The sequence below is a fragment of the Carettochelys insculpta genome, chromosome 1, assembly GCF_033958435.1.
Source record: "Carettochelys insculpta isolate YL-2023 chromosome 1, ASM3395843v1, whole genome shotgun sequence".
Lineage (NCBI taxonomy): Eukaryota > Metazoa > Chordata > Testudines > Carettochelyidae > Carettochelys > Carettochelys insculpta.
In genome coordinates, this window is record NC_134137.1 from 180,992,628 (window position 1) to 181,014,309 (window position 21,682).

The 21,682-nt window shown below is 47.4% G+C and overlaps 1 protein-coding gene across 2 annotated transcripts in view; it reads left to right on the forward strand.

Annotated features, from left to right (window-relative positions):
• The window catches only part of EPCIP (exosomal polycystin 1 interacting protein), a 39,209-nt gene extending 22,049 nt beyond the window's left edge, over nucleotides 1–17,160 (forward strand). The window contains exons 2-3 of one of the 2 annotated variants that reach the window (XM_074983445.1): nucleotides 6,899–6,947; nucleotides 14,790–17,160. In XM_074983445.1, coding sequence (XP_074839546.1) covers nucleotides 14,832–15,506 — 675 coding nt within the window. In that variant the 5' untranslated portion in view covers nucleotides 6,899–6,947; nucleotides 14,790–14,831 and the 3' untranslated portion in view covers nucleotides 15,507–17,160. The remainder of the gene's footprint in view (nucleotides 1–6,898; nucleotides 6,948–14,789) is intronic. The other variant, XM_074983446.1, reaches the window with a different exon arrangement.
• The last annotated feature ends 4,522 nt before the right edge of the window (nucleotides 17,161–21,682 follow it).

A 21,682-nucleotide genomic window follows, 5' to 3' on the forward strand; every position in this document is an offset into this window, starting at 1 on the left:
CCTGCTCCAAGTGTTCGCAGATGAGAGTAACCTTGGCGATCTGGTCCTTCTTCTGGAGGACATGCTCAATAATTTTGCGCCCTGGGTTTGGCTGCTTCTCCCACGTCTCTTTGGCAAGGTCCAGTATGCCTCAGGGTCTCCACCCATACACAACTCAAATGGAGAAAATCCAGTGGAGGCCTGAGGAACCTCCCAGATGGCAAACATCAGATGGGGAGCAGGGCATCCCAGTCTCTCCCATCCTGGCTCACTACCTTACAGATCATGCTCTTGAGGGGTGAAGTTGAACTGCTCAATGAGGCCATCTGTCTGTGGGTGGTACACCAATGTTCTCAGCGGCTGTATGTGGAGCAGTGTACACAACTTCTTCCTCAGCTGGGAGACAAAGGGTGTGCCTTGGTCAGCCTTGGGGACGCCTAAGCGGGCAAAAATCTGTAGTAACTTTCTCGCTATAGTCTTTGAATGGGTGTTACGCAGAGGCACTGCCTCTGGGTATTGGGTGGCATAGTCCAGGACTACTAATAGGTACTGGTGTCCTCGAACAGACTTCTCCAATGGGCCAACTAAGTCCATCATGAGCTGCTCAAACGGGACCTCAATAATAGGTAGGGGTATCAATGGGGCCCTCAGATGTGGCCAGGGCCCATGCACCTAGCACTCTGGGCAGGAGGTACAGTACCGCCAGACTTCTACATGTACCTCAGGCCAAAAGAACCTTCGCAGGATCCAGTCTAAGGTCTTCTTAACCCCTATGGCCAGGTCCATTACAGCCCTCCAATGTCTGTGGGGCACCAAGAGTTGTTCCACCACCTGTTCCTGAATATTTGCTACCCGGGACGGTAGGTCTCCCTTGATTATGTAGTATGGCCCAGAACCTCTTGCCCCTCCTTCCACAGGGACTCCATTTACCTCCACTGCTTCTTTACGTATGTTTTGATATATTGGGTCATTGGCTTGGTCCTGTGCAAAATTCATGCGGGAGGGCCTCACCTTCTCAAGTTCAAGGGAGTCTTCCTCCTCTTCAGGCCTAGGGGGTTCTGTGGTGCTGGGTCCAAGCTTGGACTCTCCCACCTCCTGTGCCCCCCTCTGTTGGGTCAGTTCTGTCTCTCCCCCAGCCAGGACTTGCATCAGGTTCACAGTCAGGATCTGGGTGCCTACGTGCTTGGCAGCCCTTCTCTCACAGTGGGATTTCAGGGGCTTCCTGGGTGCAGAGATCAGGTCCTGGGTGAACTCATGGAGACTGGCAGGTGCTTTTCTCCATTCTCCTCTCCTCTCTAGGCAGTAAGTTACCAAATCTGGGAAAATCCCACCCAATCACTACTGGATAGGGGAGCCTCAGCATCACCCCCACTGCCACTTTGCAGTGTTCCCCTGGACCTCTGTCTGCACAGGGATGACTGGGTAATAGTTCACGTCCCCATATACATAGGATACCCCTGTGCTCTTGGCATGGGACAGCTGGTCCTGACCCACTAGTTGCCCTGAGACTAGTGTGACTGCTCTTCCTAAGTCCACCAGGGGCTGTGGTATCCTCTCCATTCATCTTAACTAGCTGAGTATATGGGTGGGGGGCTTTCGCTACATCCACCATGTGTTTCAGACCACAGCACCTCCTGCTGTCCCCGAGGCCACACTGCCTGGGCTCCTCGATGTGGGGACACTGGGCTGCTATGTATCCTATTTCTCCACATGCATAACACTGATATCCCATACGCAGCAGCCACCTGTTCTTTGGGCTACCTGGCCTCACCTGCTGACTCTCCTTTCCTATATTCCCAGGTCCCTTCACAGCCTCTGAGTGCTCCCCCATCTCCTTCCTCCCACACCCTGTCCTGACCAAGGGGTCAGAGGGGTGTGCCTTAGGGGCAAGAGCTGCCCATTTGCGTGGCCGAGCTTCTTCCCTTGGGGGCCTTGAGAGGCTCCCGGTAGATAGCTGTCTCTCTACGAGTGTCACCATCGCCTCGTAGGGGGAAGGGTCATTCCAGCTAACCCACCCCTGCAGATCTGGTGGTAGCCCCTCCATATGCCAGTCCAGTAAAAAAATCTCCACAATCTTCTCTGGCATGTAGATTATGGGCTGTAGCCACCTTGGAGCCAGGTGGATTAGGTTGAACAGCTGGGACCTCAGTGTTTTTCCCTCCCGTTACCTCCCCTCCTGGAACTGCTGGGCTTTAATGGCAGAGGTCACCCCAGACCTGACCAGGATTTCAGTCTTCAACTGTGTGTGTTCTGCAGCTGCCTCCTCGGGCATGTCAAAGGTGGCCTACTGGGCCCCACCACACAGGAACGATGCCAGGATGCTGGCCCACTGGTCTCGGGGCCAAACTTCCCATATGGTGATCCTTTCAAAGTCTAAGAGGTAAGCCTCCATATCATCTTCTCCTGTCATTTTCTGGAGGTAGTGACAAGCCCTCAGGAGTCTGGTCCCATCTAAGCTGTACAGTTGGGCAGTCAGGGCTCTCAGCTGCAACACCACCTCCTCCAGGGTCGCTTGGTCATGGGCAGCCTGGCTCATCAGCAGCTCGTTAGTTTCTTGCTGCAGCCACAGGGCCTCCTGCTATGTAGCTGCATAAGCCCAGGTAGCTTCTTGCTGCACCATGGTACCTTGTAGGAGAGCCTTCACTACAGCCTCCATCATGTCTGTCTCACTGTGCTGAGGGGGGGGTTGTTTTGTTTATTTGTTTGTTCTGCTCTAGGTGGGTCTGCTGCAGGGTCTCACAGCAGCATGTATCCCACTTCCGGCGTCATACGTGGCAGGGTCAGTCTTGTTCCTGTGCCCCAGGTCCTCTGCCTACCATAGGAACCCCATTGCCCTTGCTGGGGCAGAGGAGTGATGTGGGGGGGAACCTAGTCCTCACCCACTCATTCTAGGTTCCAGCCCAGGGACTCTGGATTGCTGCTGCTGGTGAGGGCAGAGTCCCTTCACCCTTGCCCCTGCAGCTCTTCTCCCTGGGCCACTTCCCTAGACAATCCTGCCCTCTCCCCAAAGTATCTCCTTCAGGTAGTGGCAGCAAGTCCCCTTCCTTGATTGGAGAACTGGTCAGCCGGGGAGCCAGTCTCTGGTTGAGCCTCAGGGTCCCCTGGACTGGGGACAGCCCAGCCCCAGGTTACTGAGCCTCTTCTCCTCTACTGCCTCTGTTGTTCCGCTGACCTGACCTGACCTGACTCGACTCATCTTCCCCCCACCCCCGTCCTTGCCCTGCATGGGAAGAGGGTTTATAAAGGTAGCCCTGAGTGGGATGAGCTGGCCCTAACTGATATAGGGCAGCCAACTCCTCAGCTGCTCGCACTCTGCCTGATTCTCAGCTCCAGATCTGCCCTGTTTTTACTCTTGTCTTTCCTCCCCTGGCCTCACCCTGCCACAGTGCACAATTCTGGTATTCTGACCTGCCATGGAAAGATAGTGTTCAGCCCTCTTGCCAAGCCCAGATTTGAAAGTCAGGAAGCAATGGTTCTTTGAGCTCTATCCAGTCTTTCAAAGTACTAATTGAAAAGCTGAAATAACTATGTGGAATTCTCATAGTTTCTCATTTTACATGGCTATTGCTGATTCTGTCAAGGAAAATGTCATTTCTAATGGAAACACTGTACCATGGCAGAGACTTTTAAATAGCTGGGTTTCATTAATACTTAAATGAGGAGTTCCCACAAGAAAATGTCCCTGTTAGCCTGTGATGAATCCCTTCTTCCAAATGTGCCTGTGCTGCAAAGAGGAACGGGGCGCTCTATTCATTTTTTTTATCACCAAACCATTGTGTATTAACTGTAGCCAAGGAACGAGGGCAAAAAATACATATGAAAGATTTCAGTGGAAAAATGTACATTGTTTATGAAACTGTAGGGTGTATTTTGATAGTACAGTGGAATGTTCAACAAACTGTTATTTAAAAGAGGTGGTATTTAAAGACAGGCCTGTCAGTGTGTGGGCTCAGGTTCCTTCCTTGAGAAACTGGAGTACCTGACATTTAATGCAATCCTCTGCATTCCATGGATTACCAGAAGTACTTTAAGGATAAATTGTCTGTATTAGGGTAGTTAAGAAACATCCAGAGAGCGTGTGTGAGAGGAGGGGTGCATTTCAGAGCCAAGCTATAGTCTTCTAAGGCCACTTTATGCCATGTGGCCTTGGACACAATGGAGAATCCAGCCCAACCACAGAATCATCCTAATTGTCCCTTCAGGCTTGTGGTAGACTTTTAAAAGGGGCTGTCTCTGGATGTTCCTATGACCCCTTGCCAATACCTCATGACTTTTAAAAGTTCTCTAAAAATGAATCCAAACTAAGTGTCTTCATTCAAAGCTGTAAGACTGAAATTAATTGCAACAGTTTTCTGCAATTCCATATGACTACTTCCTTAGAGGTGTGAGGTGATTGTGTGTTTCAGGAAGGTGTAACTCACCATGTTATTAACACATCAGTAGGGCTGATTAGGGAATGGGTCATGTGAGAGCACAGAAATCATGTTAAATGCCCCCACTTTTTAATTTTTTTTTTAAATTTAAATGAAGAATCTTGTAAAAACAACAACAAAAAAAGACACCTGTGTAGCAGGGCATGTGCCACCATCCCAGCTCCACCTGCTGGCTATGTTGGGAATTAACTGGGATACCAGCACATTCTCCACAGGTGGTGTCTCACCACCAAGAGTTCTACAGTCTCTTTAAGTCAGATATATGTTGCTCCCCAAACCACATCTTCCCCTTTTGGGCACAGAGCTCCATCTATGTCCACTCAGTCCTTTCCTCCCCTTGCCCTGGGGCAAACAGCAGTTTTCAACTGATTCAGTTTCTGTAGCAGCCAGCTGCAGTCCATATGGGCCACTCCTAATAGCTAGTGGCAGCAAAAATGAGATGGAAGAGCTAGGCCCACACACCACTCCAGGCCCTGACCCAGGGACCCTCTAAGCAGAAGCTACATACTGCATCTTCTTCTACCTCTGCCATCCATTTCCCTGAGCCACTTCCCCATAGCCTGAGCTCCTTCTCTCCTCTTGTATCAGGGTGTGCATCTGTTTGTTTGCCTGCCTGCCTGCACTAGAGCTTCCTTAACTCAACCCAGCCTTCTCCCATACACTCCAGAAAAAGACTGCCTCTGGTACTGCTGAGCAGCCTTCTTTATATGGCCTTCCTTGGCCGTGACTGGCAGCTGCAACAAGCCTCTTCCTTAGTGGGTGTCTCAGTAAGTTCTCTCCCCCTCAGTTAATGTTCTGTGCAGCCTCTCTGGGAGCTGCTCTAATCCCTGTTACCAGTGTGGGGGCGGTTGCTCCACCACACCCTGAAGTCGTTGGCGGGTTCTGCACAGTCATACTTACCATGACTAAACCAAGTGAGGTCAGAGACTCAGTTTAGCTAAGCAGCAAAAGGTTCATTCAGGCCTGCCAATGGGGAAGAGGGAGGACAAAGCTTGCAATTGCCCCAGGGCCTGGTGATTCAAAGGAGCCTGGGGCTCACTGCTGAGCAGGGAAGAGATTCTGAACTGTGGATGGTGCTGGGGCCCAGTTTCCCTGCCCCCATCTCCTCTGGGAGCCTAGATTTGTGCCCTACCTCTCACCTTTCCCACAGGCCTGTGAGTCTGTTGGCTAGCCTGGGTCTGTATACCCAGCTGAACCCAAAAGATTGCCATCTATGCATACTCTTCTGATCCCTCATGTCCTGTGACCCTTTCTGTCAGGCTCTTGCTTGCTACTTTGCTTCTCCCTCTCCAGTCCCTTCGAACTTTGTTGATTTCCCCTTTATACCCCCCTCCGCTTTTTCATCTGCATGGGCCTCTTCTGAGCCTGTCTGATGCCTCATGATCACATTCCATTTCCAGCTCCTTCAGACTTCAGAGGGTCTTTCCTGCCTGTTGAGTTGTGACAGTTACCCTTATAACAGCCCTTCCACAGCACTAGTAATGATTCAAAAAAATGCAGCTAAGCCATTAGGCTTCTGTGTTCAGGTTTTATCACTGTTTTTTAACTAATTTCTTGCTATTTTTGCAGAAACGTTTGTTAAAAATTATCGAAAACCTTTCTCAATGCCTCCAAAGTATGCAGACAACAGAGTAGTTTGCATAGGAATTATGTAATGCACATTTCTTTGTTGATAATTAGAGCCTCAAATAGCAGAGAGTGAAGGTGAATTTAATACTTTGTGGACACTCAATAACCTACAACAGAAATTTCATTGCCTGCAAAGTGCTTGCCAAAAACACAGCAAAACTTAGTATACCACGCTTATTGCTATGCTTTTTTCTGAGTTGCAGGGAACAAGATATTTTTGAAGATAATTCTTTGTGCAATACCAAGACATGCAATACAGCTAGCTGGTTAGATTTGATAAGAATTTATCAAAAATTTGTTTTGCTTTTGTTTTTTATTTTGTTTTTGTCATGGCTATAATCTTTCAGAACTTACTTAAAAATCACTAAACTCCAATTGATTTTGGTTGGAGTTTGCAATTTAGGACAAACGCTGAGCTGCAGGCTCCTGTAGTACTTTAATTAAAATGTTGTTATATAAATTTGTATTGCTAACCTGATCTATGAATTTTGCTTGCAAAATGTTGTCTTCAAAACAGATAAATCCAGATCATTCTTGGCAATGTTCAAGTAGAATATCGTGGCATTTATGACACAATAGCAATATTGCATTGTTCTGATTTATTTTATCATCACATTAAGCCAAGGAAAAATAAAAAAAATTGAAGGTATGGTAGTATAATTCTCATTGTAATGCATGATTGGATTCTTAGATGTTTGAGGCCAACTTCATTGCTTGTGTAACTGCATAACATCAGGGGAGTTACAACATGGTGTATTTGACCTTTGAAGTTTAACATTAACTAAATGTTCAGGTGGCATTTCTGGTATGTTGTCACAAATAACACAGTGGAATTTGAATTGAATATTTAATTTCAGGAAGAAGCTGTCTGTTTCCTGAATTCAAGAGAAACTTGTTTTTCTAATGGTGAGTATGAAATTAAATCACTTTGTAATGAACTTATTTAGGTTTGCTCTACATTCGAACATACTTCTTCTTCCTTTCATGGCTGTGTAAAACCTGGGGCATTTGCTAGCCACCATGATTTCTATAAATATACTGTTGTGTAAGCAAACTTCAAAGAAATTAGTAAATTGAAATGTACCTCTTTTGTAAGCTATACATTTGGAATGCAATTGACAGAATACTGAAGCCATTCTATCAAGATGCAGTACAGTTTATAATTTGTAGTGCTTGTTTGCTAGAAAAAAGGGTGGTGAACTCAAGCCCCAAACCGCCCTCCCTCCTGCTCCCAGGTTTAACCCCCGCTCCCCGCCGGTGGCCTGAATCTGCATCCCCTCTCACCCCCAGGCAGCCTAACCCCCCGCAGCACCACATCGTCCCCAAGCTTCAACACCCCCCTGCAGTCCCAGCCCTCCAAGCCCTGCTTTAAATGAATGCCTTCCCCCTCCCACTCCCCCAGAGCCAGGCACCCCCAGCCCACCCTCTAACCCAGCGGTGTCCAAAAGCTCTTGCATGGATCACCACATCCCACCACCCACAGCCAAGCGCTGCCGCCTGCAGTCAGGCACCCTACCCCTCACCTCCTGCAAACCACTGGTGATTCAGCGGAGCCCTGCTGCCCAAGCTGCACGCCAGCCTCCTGAGCCTTAGTGGCCCCCCAACCTCCAGCCCTGGGGCCCCCTTACTCCTGCCAGGCCTTGGCCCCTGCTGGGCCGACACCAGCCCAGCCACCTCCAGCTGCGAGCTGTGAAGGCTGGTTCCAGCCCCATGCCAGACATGGCCCCAGCCACATGGGCAACAGCTCTGCCCCGACAGTAAGGCCCCAGAGCTGCAGATGTAGCCTGGGCCCTGAAGAGACCAGCTCCAGCCCTGGCCAGGCTGCCGGACACTGTGCTGGCCCCGGTCCCAGCCCGGAGGCTGACTATGGACTGGCTGGCCTGCCAGCACAGCCCCCACCTTGCAGGTGCCTGGTGGAGCCCCAGCTGGCCAGCCACCCAAGCTGCGTGCGCTCTGCCTGAGCTGCACGCCCCTTTGCCCCACTGTGCTGTCGGGATTGGGCACTGCAGCTCTAAACCCAATCCCCCACTCTTACCCCAGCCTCCTCCCTTCCCCCAGAGCCAGGTACTCCCAGCCCCCCCCTCCCCCCCACACCCAGTCCCACTCCTCTTCCCTGAGCTAGGCACCCCGAGCACACCTGCTCCAACTGTATATCCCAGTGACTCCCCGATGGAGTTGCTGATGGAGCCAGGGATGCAGAAGTCACGCTGGGCCACGGGGGCTGTGCTGGGCCGAGGCAGCATGTGCCACGCCAGGCTGCAGCCGCCTGGGTAGAGCTGCAGGAGCCTCGGCTGGGGAAACGGTAGTGACAGGAGCCACCTCCTCTGCTGCGGCCACGCTTGTGCCACAAATGGGATGTGTGCACAGAGCGGCAGGAGAGGCCCCACACGAGCGGCTCTCCTGAGCCACCCTTCTGCGCACCGCACACAGCTGGGAAGCATCTGGCTGCCTGCTGCTGCCTGCTGCAGCCTCTGCGCCAGCGTGGGGCGTGGGCTGTGCCATGTCAGCTGCCTGCCATCCCGCCCAGCCCCACTCTGCTCTCCCCGCTGGGATGTGCCGCCTCAAAAAAGCCCTGACCAAAAGCCCCGATCATTTTAAATGTCAACATGTCCTAGAATAACAGGGCTCCTTGTTGAGCTGTAAGGAGGGACTGAGACCAGAACAGCTACATTCAAAGCAGACTTATACAGTAGCAGGGGTCTGTCCTCTGAGGATCAACCACATACGAGAGTAGTCTAACAACCTACTAAATGCATTCTAAAGTATTCTGTTAGTAGGGAGCTACACAAGTGTTTGTGTATTAGAAAGCTGCCCTGTTTAATTAACTCAGGACTGGATTAGTCAGCGTCCTGTGTATTATTCATTAATTATATCAGTTGTCACTATATTACTATAAATTCGTGGTGAGTTGGTCCATCAACAGATATTAGCCAGGATGGGTAGGAATGGCGTCCCTACCCTCTGTTTCCCTGAAATAGGAAACGGTTGCCTGGAGAGGCATCACTCAGTGATTGTTCTGTTCACTCCCTCTGGGACATCTGGCATTGGCCACTGTTCTAAGAGAAGATACTGGGCTAGATGGACCTATGGTCTGACCTAATCTGGCCATTCTTACGTTATGTTTTATTTGTTTCTTGCAAGCTCCATTTTTATAAACAATCAGCTTTTGATTGTCCTTTGCTTTTTAATGCATTGGGCATGTATTCTTGTGCTGAAAGAGCAATTACACCTTCTAAGGGCTAAATTTGTGCCTTGGATTCACAGAAGATTCTTGCTGGCCTCAGTGGGAACCACATGCCTGGGTAAAATTTGATCCTAATTTCTTCTACTATAGAAGATTTCAAATTATTAAAACATATTCCCACCCATGTATCTTACCTCTCATCTTGAGACAGGGTATTACTTATTCCTAGCGGATGTACCTGGCATTACTTGGATGTTTTTTTAATGAATGAAAAAAATGTACCTGCTTTATCTCAATATTTGTATAGTTCAGAAAGGAAGGAAAATGAAGGCTGGAGTGGGGGTTCAAGGTGAGGAGGGGCAGGGAGTAGCTGGCTTAGGGCCGGGGTGAGGGTGAAGAAGTCATGGGAGGTGGAGGGTTCAGGGCAGGAGGTTCAGGACAGGGGTTTGGGAGTTGGTGGAGGCAGGAGCTTACCGGGCCAACCTGTGGCAATAAGGGTGGCACTGCTCCAATGGCGGTTCGTCCCAGAGGGCTGGGGTAGTGCTCTCCAGCCAGCAAGGGCCCAGGGCTGCATGCTTGTTGGGCGGGGGGCAGCACTTCGGGGGCTACCCCCAGACTTCAGTGGCCACTTCCATTCTGCAGCGTTTGCAGGTTGCTCTAGGTGCTGCCTAACCTCCCATGGCTGCTCCCAGCCTGCTGCATCCCCTCTGCGCCAGCAACCTGTAGGCTCTCTGGAAAGGAGCCAGGCTCTGGGGCTCCCCTCCCCTCCAGCACCTCCACCACGTTGCCTGCAGGCCTTCTGGGAGGGACCCGGCTCTGGGGAGTTGCTCCCTCTCCAACAGCCCACTGCATAGCCTGCAGACTCTCTGTGGGTGGTGTGGGAAAGGGGGCAAGCTCTGGATTTGGAGCAGGGAAGCTACATACACAGTCTGGTGGCAGCCAAGATGGCAGAGCCCCAGCCCTGCTGGACACTCTCTTGTTGCAGCAGCCATCTCCAGTGACCTCTCTCAGGATCCCACCCCTCCTTTCTGTGGCCCTCCCTTTCTCATTCCTCCTCCCTTTCCAAGTGATGGGAGACAGTCCCTTTCCTGCCACTTCCCATTTTCCACGAACAACTGATCCCTGGCCTTGGTTTAAGTAAAGGTAAGAGGAAGCTGCATACCAAATTTGGTGGTCCTAACTCTTGCGGTTTAGGAGGATGTATTGAACAAACAGACTCATGGATGCACGGACAGACTGAATCACAGACATACTCTAAAATACATAGTTAAATTAGTAGCACTATAATATTTATTTATACTGTGGTTGACATCAAAGGCCCCAATCCAAATCTAGTACCACTAAACCACAGGGCTGGGTGAAGATCTATGTGTCCCTACTAGCTCTTGTTTCTTCCCAATCCTCTGTACCCGAGGGGAGCTTGTGCAGGATGGAGAATTTACCACATTGTTGGTAGCACACATGGGCTGTGCCTACACTTGCAGTCCTCTTTGGAAAGAGGAATGCAAATGAGGGCAATCATAATGCAAATGAGGTGCTGATTTACATATATTGTGCTTCATTTGCATAATCTCTTTTCGGAAGAGATTCTTTCAAAAGAAAAAAGGCAGCGTAGACAGGGCTCTTTCAAAAATAAACCCCATCTTTGAAAGAACCCTTCCTCCTGAAACAAAATAGGAAGGATTCTTTCGAAGATGGGGTTTATTTTCGAATGAGCCATGTCTACACTGCTTTCTTTCGAAAGAATCTCTTACGAAAAGAGATTACGCAAATGAAGCATAAGATATGTAAATCAGTGCCTCATTTGCATTTTTATTCCCCTTATTTGCATTCCTCCTTTGAAAGAGGAATTCAAATGTAGACATAGCCATGATTTGTTAAATTGCTTTACTTTGCTAAAGTAGTATAAAGGAGGTGGAACATAACCATAGAATCTGTCCCTAAAATGTTACAAGGAAAGGGATAAGAAAATAATTTTGTTGCTAAGCTTATTACAAGAGAGTCATAGAACTGAACAGAAACTAGGAGGACAAAGACAATGGGTGACGTCAATGACAATTGCACAGAGGGTCATAACTGAGGAGTGGAATCACCAGTCTTTGGACACAGAAGTGTGAGGAACGAGTAGAACGTGAACTGTCTGGAGGAGGGCAGGGAGGGAGGGTTGGATTACAACACTTCTGGAGGGCCAGAGGACCATTAAAAATGGGATTCCAAATAAAACTGACTAGTTGATCTTATTGTTCTTTCTTGAGTCTTTAGTGTTGAGTTTGCAGTGTGGTTTTAACCATAATAAATGTGAAAGCCGCAGATCAATGTTGAAAAGATATCATTGCTGATTATTAAACAAAATAAACTAACTACATGTCTAAAGCTGAAGGGAGTATAACAAATAAGTTATAGTATATTCTGAAATAATGAAAAAGATAATTTTTCTGAAATAAAATATAGATCTTGATAAGTATTAGGACAGGATTCATATATATCTCAAAAGGCACAGGAAGTCAGTTTTTCAGATTCTTCAAGATTAAAGGTGTCACTGAAATACTAGTGAAAAGGAAGAGCAGAACATTAACTCAATTATCATAAAATTGAGACATTTTCCGTGCCATTCTCCTGAAAACATAGATGTCATGATCAAATGTTCTTTCTAATCTTTTCGATCTATGTGTGGATTTTTAATGCATGTGCAAAATACATTTTATGTGCACTGAGGCATGTGCCAATGTTCACCATCAGTAGAAGCAAAAATCCTAGCTGTGGGCACTCTGCTAATCAGCTGGGCAGCGTTTGAATCTCTCCTGAGCGGCCACACAAGCATACAGCTCACAGAGAACACTGGTCATGATCATTTGTCTCCACGTCAGACTCTTTAGCAACTCTGTCAGGTTCATTTGACTGCAATCTCCACTCATCTTCTACTTAACAATTATGTTCAGGAAAGAAACCGTTTCACACTTCGTTGATCATAATGGTGAAAAATTGTGGAAGTAAAATTAGTTGAATTCAAAATTGTGTGTTTTTTTTTAAAACACCCTGTGAGGGAGCAAGAGGATGCCAGGCAAGGCAGGGGTTAAACAGAGTCTCTTTGCCCAATTAGCTCCACCCTGGTTCACCTGCAGCCAGTGTCAGGCTTGGCGGCTGTATAAAAGAGAAGGAGCTAGGCCAGCTCAGGGCTGACCAGCCAAGAGGGAGAAGCTGGCTCTGGTACATATAGTGCCTGAGTCAGAGCTGCCACCAGGTAGGCTGCTGGAGGGAGGAGCCTCCCAACTCTTCCTGAGGCAGAGCTAGAGAGGGAGAAATCCCCAGAAACCTAGCCCCCTGCAGAGGGGCAGCTAGAGTCTGAGGGTGATGCCCCAAACTAAGATTACAGGCTTTAGGGGAGGGCTCCGGACCTACAACTCAGGCCTCTAGGCTCTGCCAGGGGCCTAGCCATTAGGCCACCCTCCCATCGGGGAATCACTTACAGACCCAGCTCCTCATTCAAGCAGTCCAGTAACAATCAAGTATGTTTTTAGCATATTTTGATGCGTTAAGTCTAAACTGTGCAACAAGTTAAATGCTGAAAAAGCAAACAAGTTAGTAAAAGTGCTCAGTATCTAAGGAGAGCTAACCTGTTAGCAGGCCAGAGGAGTTGATTGTGTTCTTCTGTTTTACTTACAAAATTGCAAGCTCTTCATTTTGGACACTGAGTGCCTTTTTACATCTGAAGAATAGGCTTATGAAGTGAATGTGTATGTCTTGTGTTCATAGAATCTTCCTGGACCGTTGCAGTTTTACTCAGAAGAAGAAGTGGTGATTTTCTTTTCAGGGTGGGCACAAATACAACATCCTGGCTGCATGATGCTGTCTGAATCCAATGCCTACACAGTACAGACGCTCCATGCCCTTCCCAGCACAGATAAAAGTAACAGTGTTGTAGTCAGTGAGGCAGTGCTTAAATGAATATAGACATGTCAGAACTTTAGGGTATGTACCCTACATGACACCCTACTTCCCCCATCAGTACCTCTGTGATCTACAGTGCTGCTCTTAAGTGTGTATTGTCCCCCGAATCCCACTCTTATTTTCAGAGTTTTTCATGGTGCTGAGGAAGGGCTCCACCAACAGGAAACACTGGGGCATTTCCCTGCAGCTTCCCCCTGACATTGCCTCCTCCCACTGCTGGGGAGTCTGGACACTCTACTGCTAAACACAGCAGCATAGACAGGAAGGGCACCGCTTGGGCAAGCGGAGAGGTGTACAGGGGACGTTCCCAAAGATTCTGTCATGTCTTTACTCATTTAAGCAGTGCCTCACTGCTTTCTATACCCAAGCTGGGGCACGTGCAGCATGTATACTCTACACACGGCCATACAGCCCAGGGGTTCTCCAACTTCCATTGCACCACAATCCCCTTCTGACAACAAAATCACTTCACAAACCCAGGAGAAGGAACCGAAGCCTGAGCTTACCCAAGCTCCTCCGCCCTGGGCAGGGGGCAGGGCTGGAAGGCTGAAGCCCAAGCCTGACTGTCTTGGGCACCGACACCAAATCTGAAGTTCAAGGGCTTCAATCACGTGGGGGGGGGCCTGTAACCAGAGCTCTGCCACCCAGGGCTGAAGCCCTCAGGCTTTGGCTTCAGCCTTGGGCAGTGGGGCTCAGGCTTCAACCCCCAGGAAGTCTAAGTCTGCCTGAGTGACTGCATTCAGAGGGGATCATGATAACTCACTTTGAAGCCCCAACCCACAGTCTTAGAACTGCTGATATAGACTATAGCCTGAGAGAAGAATGTTTGTAAGGGTTTGGTACACAACTGTAGGTGTAATGAGAGCTATAAAACAGTAAAGATTAAATTTGTTCTTTATAAACCTCCATGCCTTTATTGTTTCTATTAAATACATGCCTAGAAGCGTCAATGAAGGTAGGGAGGCTGTTGTGCTAGGCACTGTGCGCACACATGGTAACAGACCATCCCTCCTTGCCCTGAAGAGTTCACATGCTGAGGGGTAGCTTGTCAGAGCCCTTACTCAGCCACCCCATTTTACCTCCTTGCTCAGCTTGCAACAGTAGCTGCAGTGGCGGGCAGGGTATTAAAACTTCCTGGCAGCAAGCAACTGCACTGGAAGACAAGGCTGACTAGCAGGAGAAAGAAGTAGGAGAAAACCAGTCTTTGCCTCACCCTTGTCAGTCAGAGTCGCTGGCAAAGCGCAAGGGGGAAGGAAGTAAGATGTTCTATATAAGTGGGTGAAGCAATCAATGTATTCCTTCCTCAGTGGCAGGGCACAGCAGGTGTGAAATTCAGCTGAATCACAGTTTGGTTTTGGGCTGCACCAGGATCAGTGCAGCTATGTGTGGTCCCTGACCTGCTGTTGTGCTCTGTGTATGTGGAAAGCTTGTCCCTCTCACCAATAGAAGCTGGTCCGATAAAAGATATTATCTCACCCACCCTGTCTGTTCTCGAGCTTAGGGTGGATTGTAAAGCTGCAATGTAGCCTGGAATGCGTAAGGCAGATGATGACTGACAGCAAGTATTAACGATTCTGTGGATCCTGGTATAATAAAACTATTCTTATTCTTGTTAGGTAATGGCAAGTGATAAGAATCACTGAGTAAAAGACGACAAGATGCTTGGAAACGTGGTGCCAGGACCCTGCCATAAGCACTACTTCCTTTTGGTTGGCTTCCTTGGTTTCTGTCTTAACAGTTCTGCAAGAAGTCAGAAGAACAAGACTCTGATTTTCACCAAGGAAAACACAATTCGCAACTGCAGCTGTTCTGCTGAGATCCATGACTGTGACTACAGCTTGGCAAACCTCATGTGCAGTTGCAAAACCATCTTGCCTTATACAATAGACAGAGGCAGCTACCACAGTGACCTAACAGTTTGGTTCACAGATACAGCCGTGCTTGGAATGCTGTTGAACTTTACAGTCGTGCACTACCTGAAGCTTTCCCTCTGTGGCACCACTCCTCTACCAAAAGAGTACCTGGCTATTTTGGGATTAAAAAAACTACGAATAAACAGTGAAGTGAAGGGCCAGTTTTTGGAGCAAAATTTAACGATCTACAATAGCGGTGACAATGAAATGAGGGACAAGCTGAAAGTACTACGGAAAGACAAGCAAATGTTTTTGTATATTTCTGTCTTGGATACATCTCTTTTCAACAGGTTTTCTTTACTGAAGTCCTACAGTGTGGAAAATGTCTCAAGTATTACAGATCGCTTTCCAAGCCTGCCATATTCTGAGATGTTTTCCACTACTAGTAACAAAAGCTATGTTGTAACATTCATTTACTGAGACATGTTCAACAACTCCTGCAATCACAGAACCCTAGAAATGGAAGGGACATCAAAAGGTCAAGTGCAGTCCTCTGCCCTCACAGCAGGACCAAGCACTGTCCAGATTCTCTAGACCATCCCTGATGTCTCAACAGTAAGGGGCATGTTAACCTGTCAACAGAACAAGATATCAAACTTTCGCAAGTCTGTTCCGTTTGGCTCAGAAAGACACATAATTGTGGGTTAGTTTGTACTACACTCAAAATGACAACTACTCACAGAGGGTGTGTCTACACGTGCCGCTTCTTCTGGAAGCGGCACTCTAATGAGCTATCCGGAAGATGCTAATGAGGCATGGATGCAAATTTTCCATGCCTCTTTAGGCTATCAGCACCTGGTTCAGAGTCCGAAAGAAAATTTTGGGGAAGAAGGGGCTTCCAGGAGGAGGGTTTCCTTCCGGAAGATCCCCGTGGGCTGCACGTCTGCACGTGTACTTTGGAGTCTGAAAGAGCTTCTTCCAGACTTTGAACTGCATGCCAATATGCTAATGAGGCATGGAAAATTTGCATCCACATCTCATTAGCATCTTCCGGATTGCTCATTAGCATGCTGCTTCCACAAGAAGCAGCACATGTAGACGCAGCCAAAGTGTGTAGGTCAAAGTAGTTTGAACACAGAAGTAATTTTGTAACATGTTTCTTAGAGAACAGAGAAAATGTGAAACCATCCATTTTAAAAAATCATCTAACTAAGTTTTCAAAATGACTATTTTTGTATGGTAAAGATTGACATGTTGATTAACTTTGTTATGAAATCAGCATTGCCTGGGCATATGAAAACATGACAATGTATCTTTGGGTACAGAACTTACCTGACATTAAGAATCAACTACCTGACACTAAATTAATTTGTAATGTATTTTTACACATTTTGCTAAACGTAGTAAATACGTGGAAATGTATAATTAGTACGAAAAGTAGTGAGTTTGTCTAACTATATGTACTGGATCTCCTATCTTTTTACAGAAAAGTACACCACGGACTTTCTTGGGTTGTAGTGTGAAAGCTCACACCATACAGGCATATTATTTGCCTTAGAAAACCATTAGGAGAGTGTGTGATGAGTAGGGTTCCAGGTCTGCCATGGAGATCAAGGAAGTCATGGATTCCATGACTTTCTGCAACCTCTGTGACTTCTGCACTGGTCAGCGTGGCTGACCCCATGGCTGCCTAAGCAGCTGCCCCCCCGCAAGGGACAGCTGCTTAGGAGGCCCTGGGGACAGCTACACCAGCTGCTGCCTGAACCTGCTCTACAGCCAGCCACTCAGGTGGCTCTGGATGCTGCTAGACTTGCTCTGGGCCAGCCACATTGGCTGCTGCTTGGGCAGTCCTGGGGCAGCTGGCCCTGGGGACTGCCTGAGCAATGGTTGGAGTGGCTGCCGCAGAAACTGTTTGAGCAGCAGTCCTGGGGGTGGCTGCAACTGCAATGGGGTTGTAGCCCCAGGATTGGCCAGAGATGCTGGTTGGCAGCCCCTGGCAGTTGGTGCCACTGGTTATGGCAGGGCTGGGCAATAATTTTTGATGCGGGGGGAGGTACACTCCAAGAATTTGGTAAGTGGTCAAGGAACACACTTTTCCATGATATTTATGGAAGAGGTGTGGAGTCTGGGACACAGGTTGGGTGCAGAAGGGAACTTGGGTAAAGGATCTGGGAGGGAGTTTGGGTGGAAGAGGTTGTGACCTGGGGAAGGGGATTGGGTTGCAGGGTGTTGGAGAAGTTATGGATGCAGGAGTTGGGGTGCAGAGGGTTTGGGTTACATGGGATGGGGGTACAGGAGGGGAGGACAGAGGACTGGGAGGAGAGGTAGGGGCTGGGTTGCCAGAGGCAGGCTCTGTCCAGGAGACACTTTCTTGGGTGACTCCCAGACAGCAGACCAGGATATGAGGGGAGTAATGGTGTTAGCTGCAGTAATATGTGAATTTGTTTTCCCAGTTAAATGAAGTCTTATTTAAAAACAAACAAAGAAAAAAACTATAACAAAGAAATCAAGCAGAGTACTAGACAAAGAGCACAATATTCAGCTTGTGTAATCTGAAAAGGGAGGTGGTGATGTTGTAAGTGGCCAGAAGATAAGGAAATCCTTCCCTGAGAGAGATTTCAAAAATACTCAAAACTTGGCTGTCTTGTACATTCCAAACATTACAAGAACTAATAAGCCCTCTAAAAATAGCTGTTAACTTTTAATACCAGTAGCTGATATCTCCCATAGGCTACATCTACTCTAGCCAAAAACTTCGAAATGGCCATACAAATGGCCATTTCGAAGTTTACTAATGAAGCGGTGAAATACATATTCAGCACCTCATTAGGATGCAGGCGGCCGCAGCGCTTCGAAATTGACGCGGCTCGCCGCCGCGTGGCTCATCCAGACGGGGCTGCTTCTCAAAAGGACCTGGGCTACTTCGAAGTCCCCTTATTCCTATGAGCAGATGGGAATAAGGGGACTTTGAAGTAGATGGGGTCCTTTCGAGAAGGAGCCCCATCTGGACGAGCAGCGCGGTGGTGAGCCGCGTCAATTTTGAAGCGCCACAGCCGCCAGCATGCTAATGAGGCGCTGAATATGTATTTCAGTGCTTCATTAGTAAACTTTGAAATGGTGATTTGCATGGCCATTTCGAAGTTTTTGGCTAGTGTAGACATAGCCTTGGGCTCTAATTTCTATTTTTCTGATCTACATAGATTTACAGGCCATGCTCACATCATGACATCTTTAACAAGAAGCTCCTATTTTAAATTATGAAGATATGAGTTAGGCTCTGCAAATACAATGTTTTATCTACCTTTTTCTCTTTACTCTTCTGGTTTTTTAAGGCTCAGTTTAGGATGGTGGGGGGGTCAGTATTATTTTTTTTTTTGTGTGTGTGAAAATCAAAAGCACATATTCACTTTCTGGAAAACAGATTCCATCAAAAGTAAGGCACTTGGACCTGAATCTCCATTCCCTGTTCTCGCAGTCACTGGATCATGAGTCCTTACTCAATATTTAACTCAGTCATTACACAGGCAAACTCCCAGTGCAACAGGGAGGAAGGCTGGAGTATACAACCTGAGTGAAGAGACAGTAGGATGCTCAGAGTTTCGCCCACTTAGAAGGCACAGCTCTTCTTAGTCATTTCTAGTAGTGTTTGCCAGAGGTGCCATTTCAGGTTTTGGTGGTGAGGGGGCAACCAGTGCATGCCGTGATGGGGTGGAGGAGTGTGGGGGCAGAGTAATGCACAGAGGTTGGCAAACTGCGGACAGCGGCTTCAGCACCATTACTAACCATGCTCAGTAGAAGCCAAACAGGAAATGGGGGGGACCTGACCCTGTCTTCTCTTCTCCCTCTCTCCTCTTTCCAGGAGATACTAAGATACCTGAAGACTCTAGTTTTTTTAACAGATAACATATTAATTAGCTGACAGGAACATGGCATCAAATTTCTATATAAAAGAAAGAAAATTAAATAAATACTAGACCGGCTCAACTCTATTACTAACATATTCTGCCATCTAGTGGCAAGTCACTTAAGGGACGCTGGTTAGCCTTAACACTTTACTTTGTTACTAACTTTGCAGAGACTGTCAGGATGCCTGGGCTCTATCTCAGCTCTGGGAGAGGGGTGGTGTTTAGTGGATTAGAGCAGGGAGCAGATACATTTGGACTCTATATAACAACACCAGAATGGCCACCCTGAGTTAGACCAATGGTCCATCTAGCTCAGTATCCTGTCTTCCAACAATGACCAATTCCAGGTGCTTTTGAAGGAATGAACAGAAGAGGCAATCATCAAATGAGCTATTCCCTATCACCCATTCCCAGCTTCTGGAAAACAGAAGCTACAGACACCACCAATGGACCTATCCTCATTTAACTTATTTTTGTTCTGATTGGAACCCTGTTACAGTTTGGCCTTTCCACCATCCCCTGGCAAATTTCATCGTGGGAGCTTCTTGTGCCATGTTAGTGAAGGAAAATATAACATATTCTTATTCTATTTTTCCAGACCATTCTTGATTGTCGAGATCTGTAACCTATCCCCCCACCCCTTTTGCCATTTCTTTTGCTTGCTGAGAAGTCCCTGTCTTTTTAATGCCTCCTCATATGGAAGCTGTTCCTTATCCCTATTCGTTTCTGTTGCCCTTTCTGTACCTTTTCCACAGCCAATATCTTTTTTAAGATGGGATGACCATGTACGTATGCACTATAAAGACGTGGGCGTAACATGACTTTATATAGAAGCATTATATTTTCTGTCTTATCTATCCTTTTCCTAATGATTTCCAATATTCTGTTAGCTTTTTAGACTGCCACTGCATCTTGAGCAGATATTTCAGGAAACTAGTCACAATAACAGTTATTTTTAGACTCCATTACTTTTGTATGTATAGTTGGGATTATATTTTTCCATATGAATTACTTTGCATTTATCAACATTGACTTCCATCTGCCATTGTGTTGCCCATTTACCCAGTTTTGTGAGATCCCTTTGTAACTCTTTGTAATTAGACTTCAATATTGTGAGTAATTTTGCATCATCTGCAAATTTTGCCACCTCACTGCTCATCCCTTTTTCAAGACCATTTATGAGTAAATTGTTTTCTTGCTCACCTAATGATTCTTCAGTTACTTGAATTACAAGCCTTTAGTTATCTTAAATCATTCAGTTTCCTTCTGTTTATAAACAAACTCCCTGTCCCAAAGCAAAGCTGGGAGATGCACAGAAGTAGGGCATGCGAAGACCTCAAGTTGACTGGGTGTGGGGTTTTAAACTTTACCAGGGGTGTGGGGGAGGAGGGCTACAGATACAGAGTTTACTGTAATAAATTATTTGTGACTATACTGTGAGGCCATCTAGTAAAAAGGTGTTGGATAACAAATTAATTCAATAGTACCATAACATCTTTTAAAATGGAAACATGCAATACTGAAATATCTGAGTGCTGGCAGGAAAGCTAGTATGGAAATAGGAAAGCATGTAAGTCTTTCAGATACTGTAACTTAAAACCAAGCTGTATTTCGTTTTGCTCACAATAATGATCTAAATAAAGGTCAGGTAATATAAACCTCAACTCTAGTTGGAATAACCTCTGCAGTCGTCATGCCCCTCTTCTGTAGGGCAACCATATCTCTCTGTCCCAAATACAAGATGGAGAGATATGTGGGGGAGGGGCAGCTCCTCCAGGCTGCACCAAACCTCAGGGAGCTGGCGCTCCCACCTCCCCCAGCCCTGGGGAAGCAGCAGCTGGGGGAAAGTGGCAGCCATGGTACTCCTGGCCCTGGAGAAGTGGCAGCCATGGTACTCCTGGCCCTGAGTCCCAGGGAAGCAGAGGCAGCAGGCCCTCCCTGCTTGGACCCCAGGAAAGTGGCAGCCACAGGTGCTCTCTGCCCCAGAGAAGTGGCAGCCATGGGCGCTCCTGGCCCCGAGCCTCAGGGAAGCAGTGGCAATGGGTGCTCTCCACCCCAAAACCCAAGGGAAGCACTCCCCAGAGCCCCAGGGAAGTGGTCCCGGCCCCATCCCCAGCAGGCCTAAATATGGGACAATATGTTCTTTGAAAAAAAAGTAGGGATGTCTTTTTGGCATCCCAAATACAGGACCATCCCATCTAATATAAGACAGATTGTTACTCTACTCTTGTGGAAACACTCAAGACTTGAAAGTCTGCAGTGCTTGACCAACTTGCTCCCTATCCTGCTGCTTCAAAAGACTGCCACCTTAAAAGCTGTTGCCTAGCAGGCCTCTAGCGTATCACATGAAGACACCATGTAAGGTACAAACTCTTTAATGGACCTGTTGCCTCCTTCTTAAGGTGGCACAGTGGCAGTTCGTGCCCGGTATGCAACGCTGGCCCAATAACACACCGAGAGTGGAAGAAGAATCTTTATTTGGCATGCCAAGTAAGGTGCAGGGGGATCTCTCCTCAAAGCCTGCACACCTTGCAACAAGCAGTGTGCAATACTTATACCTCTCTCCTCCTTTGTTCACCCCCTCCCAACAAACCAGGGGAGAGTTTCTCATAATTCCCTTATCCACTCCCCCAGCTCAAACTGAATTCTTACTGGTCTTATGCCATTCCGCTCTGGTAATTCCCTATTGAGCAGGAGGTCAAGTACCAATAGATTATTAACAAAAAGTAAATTACAGGAAGGTAGAGTTAT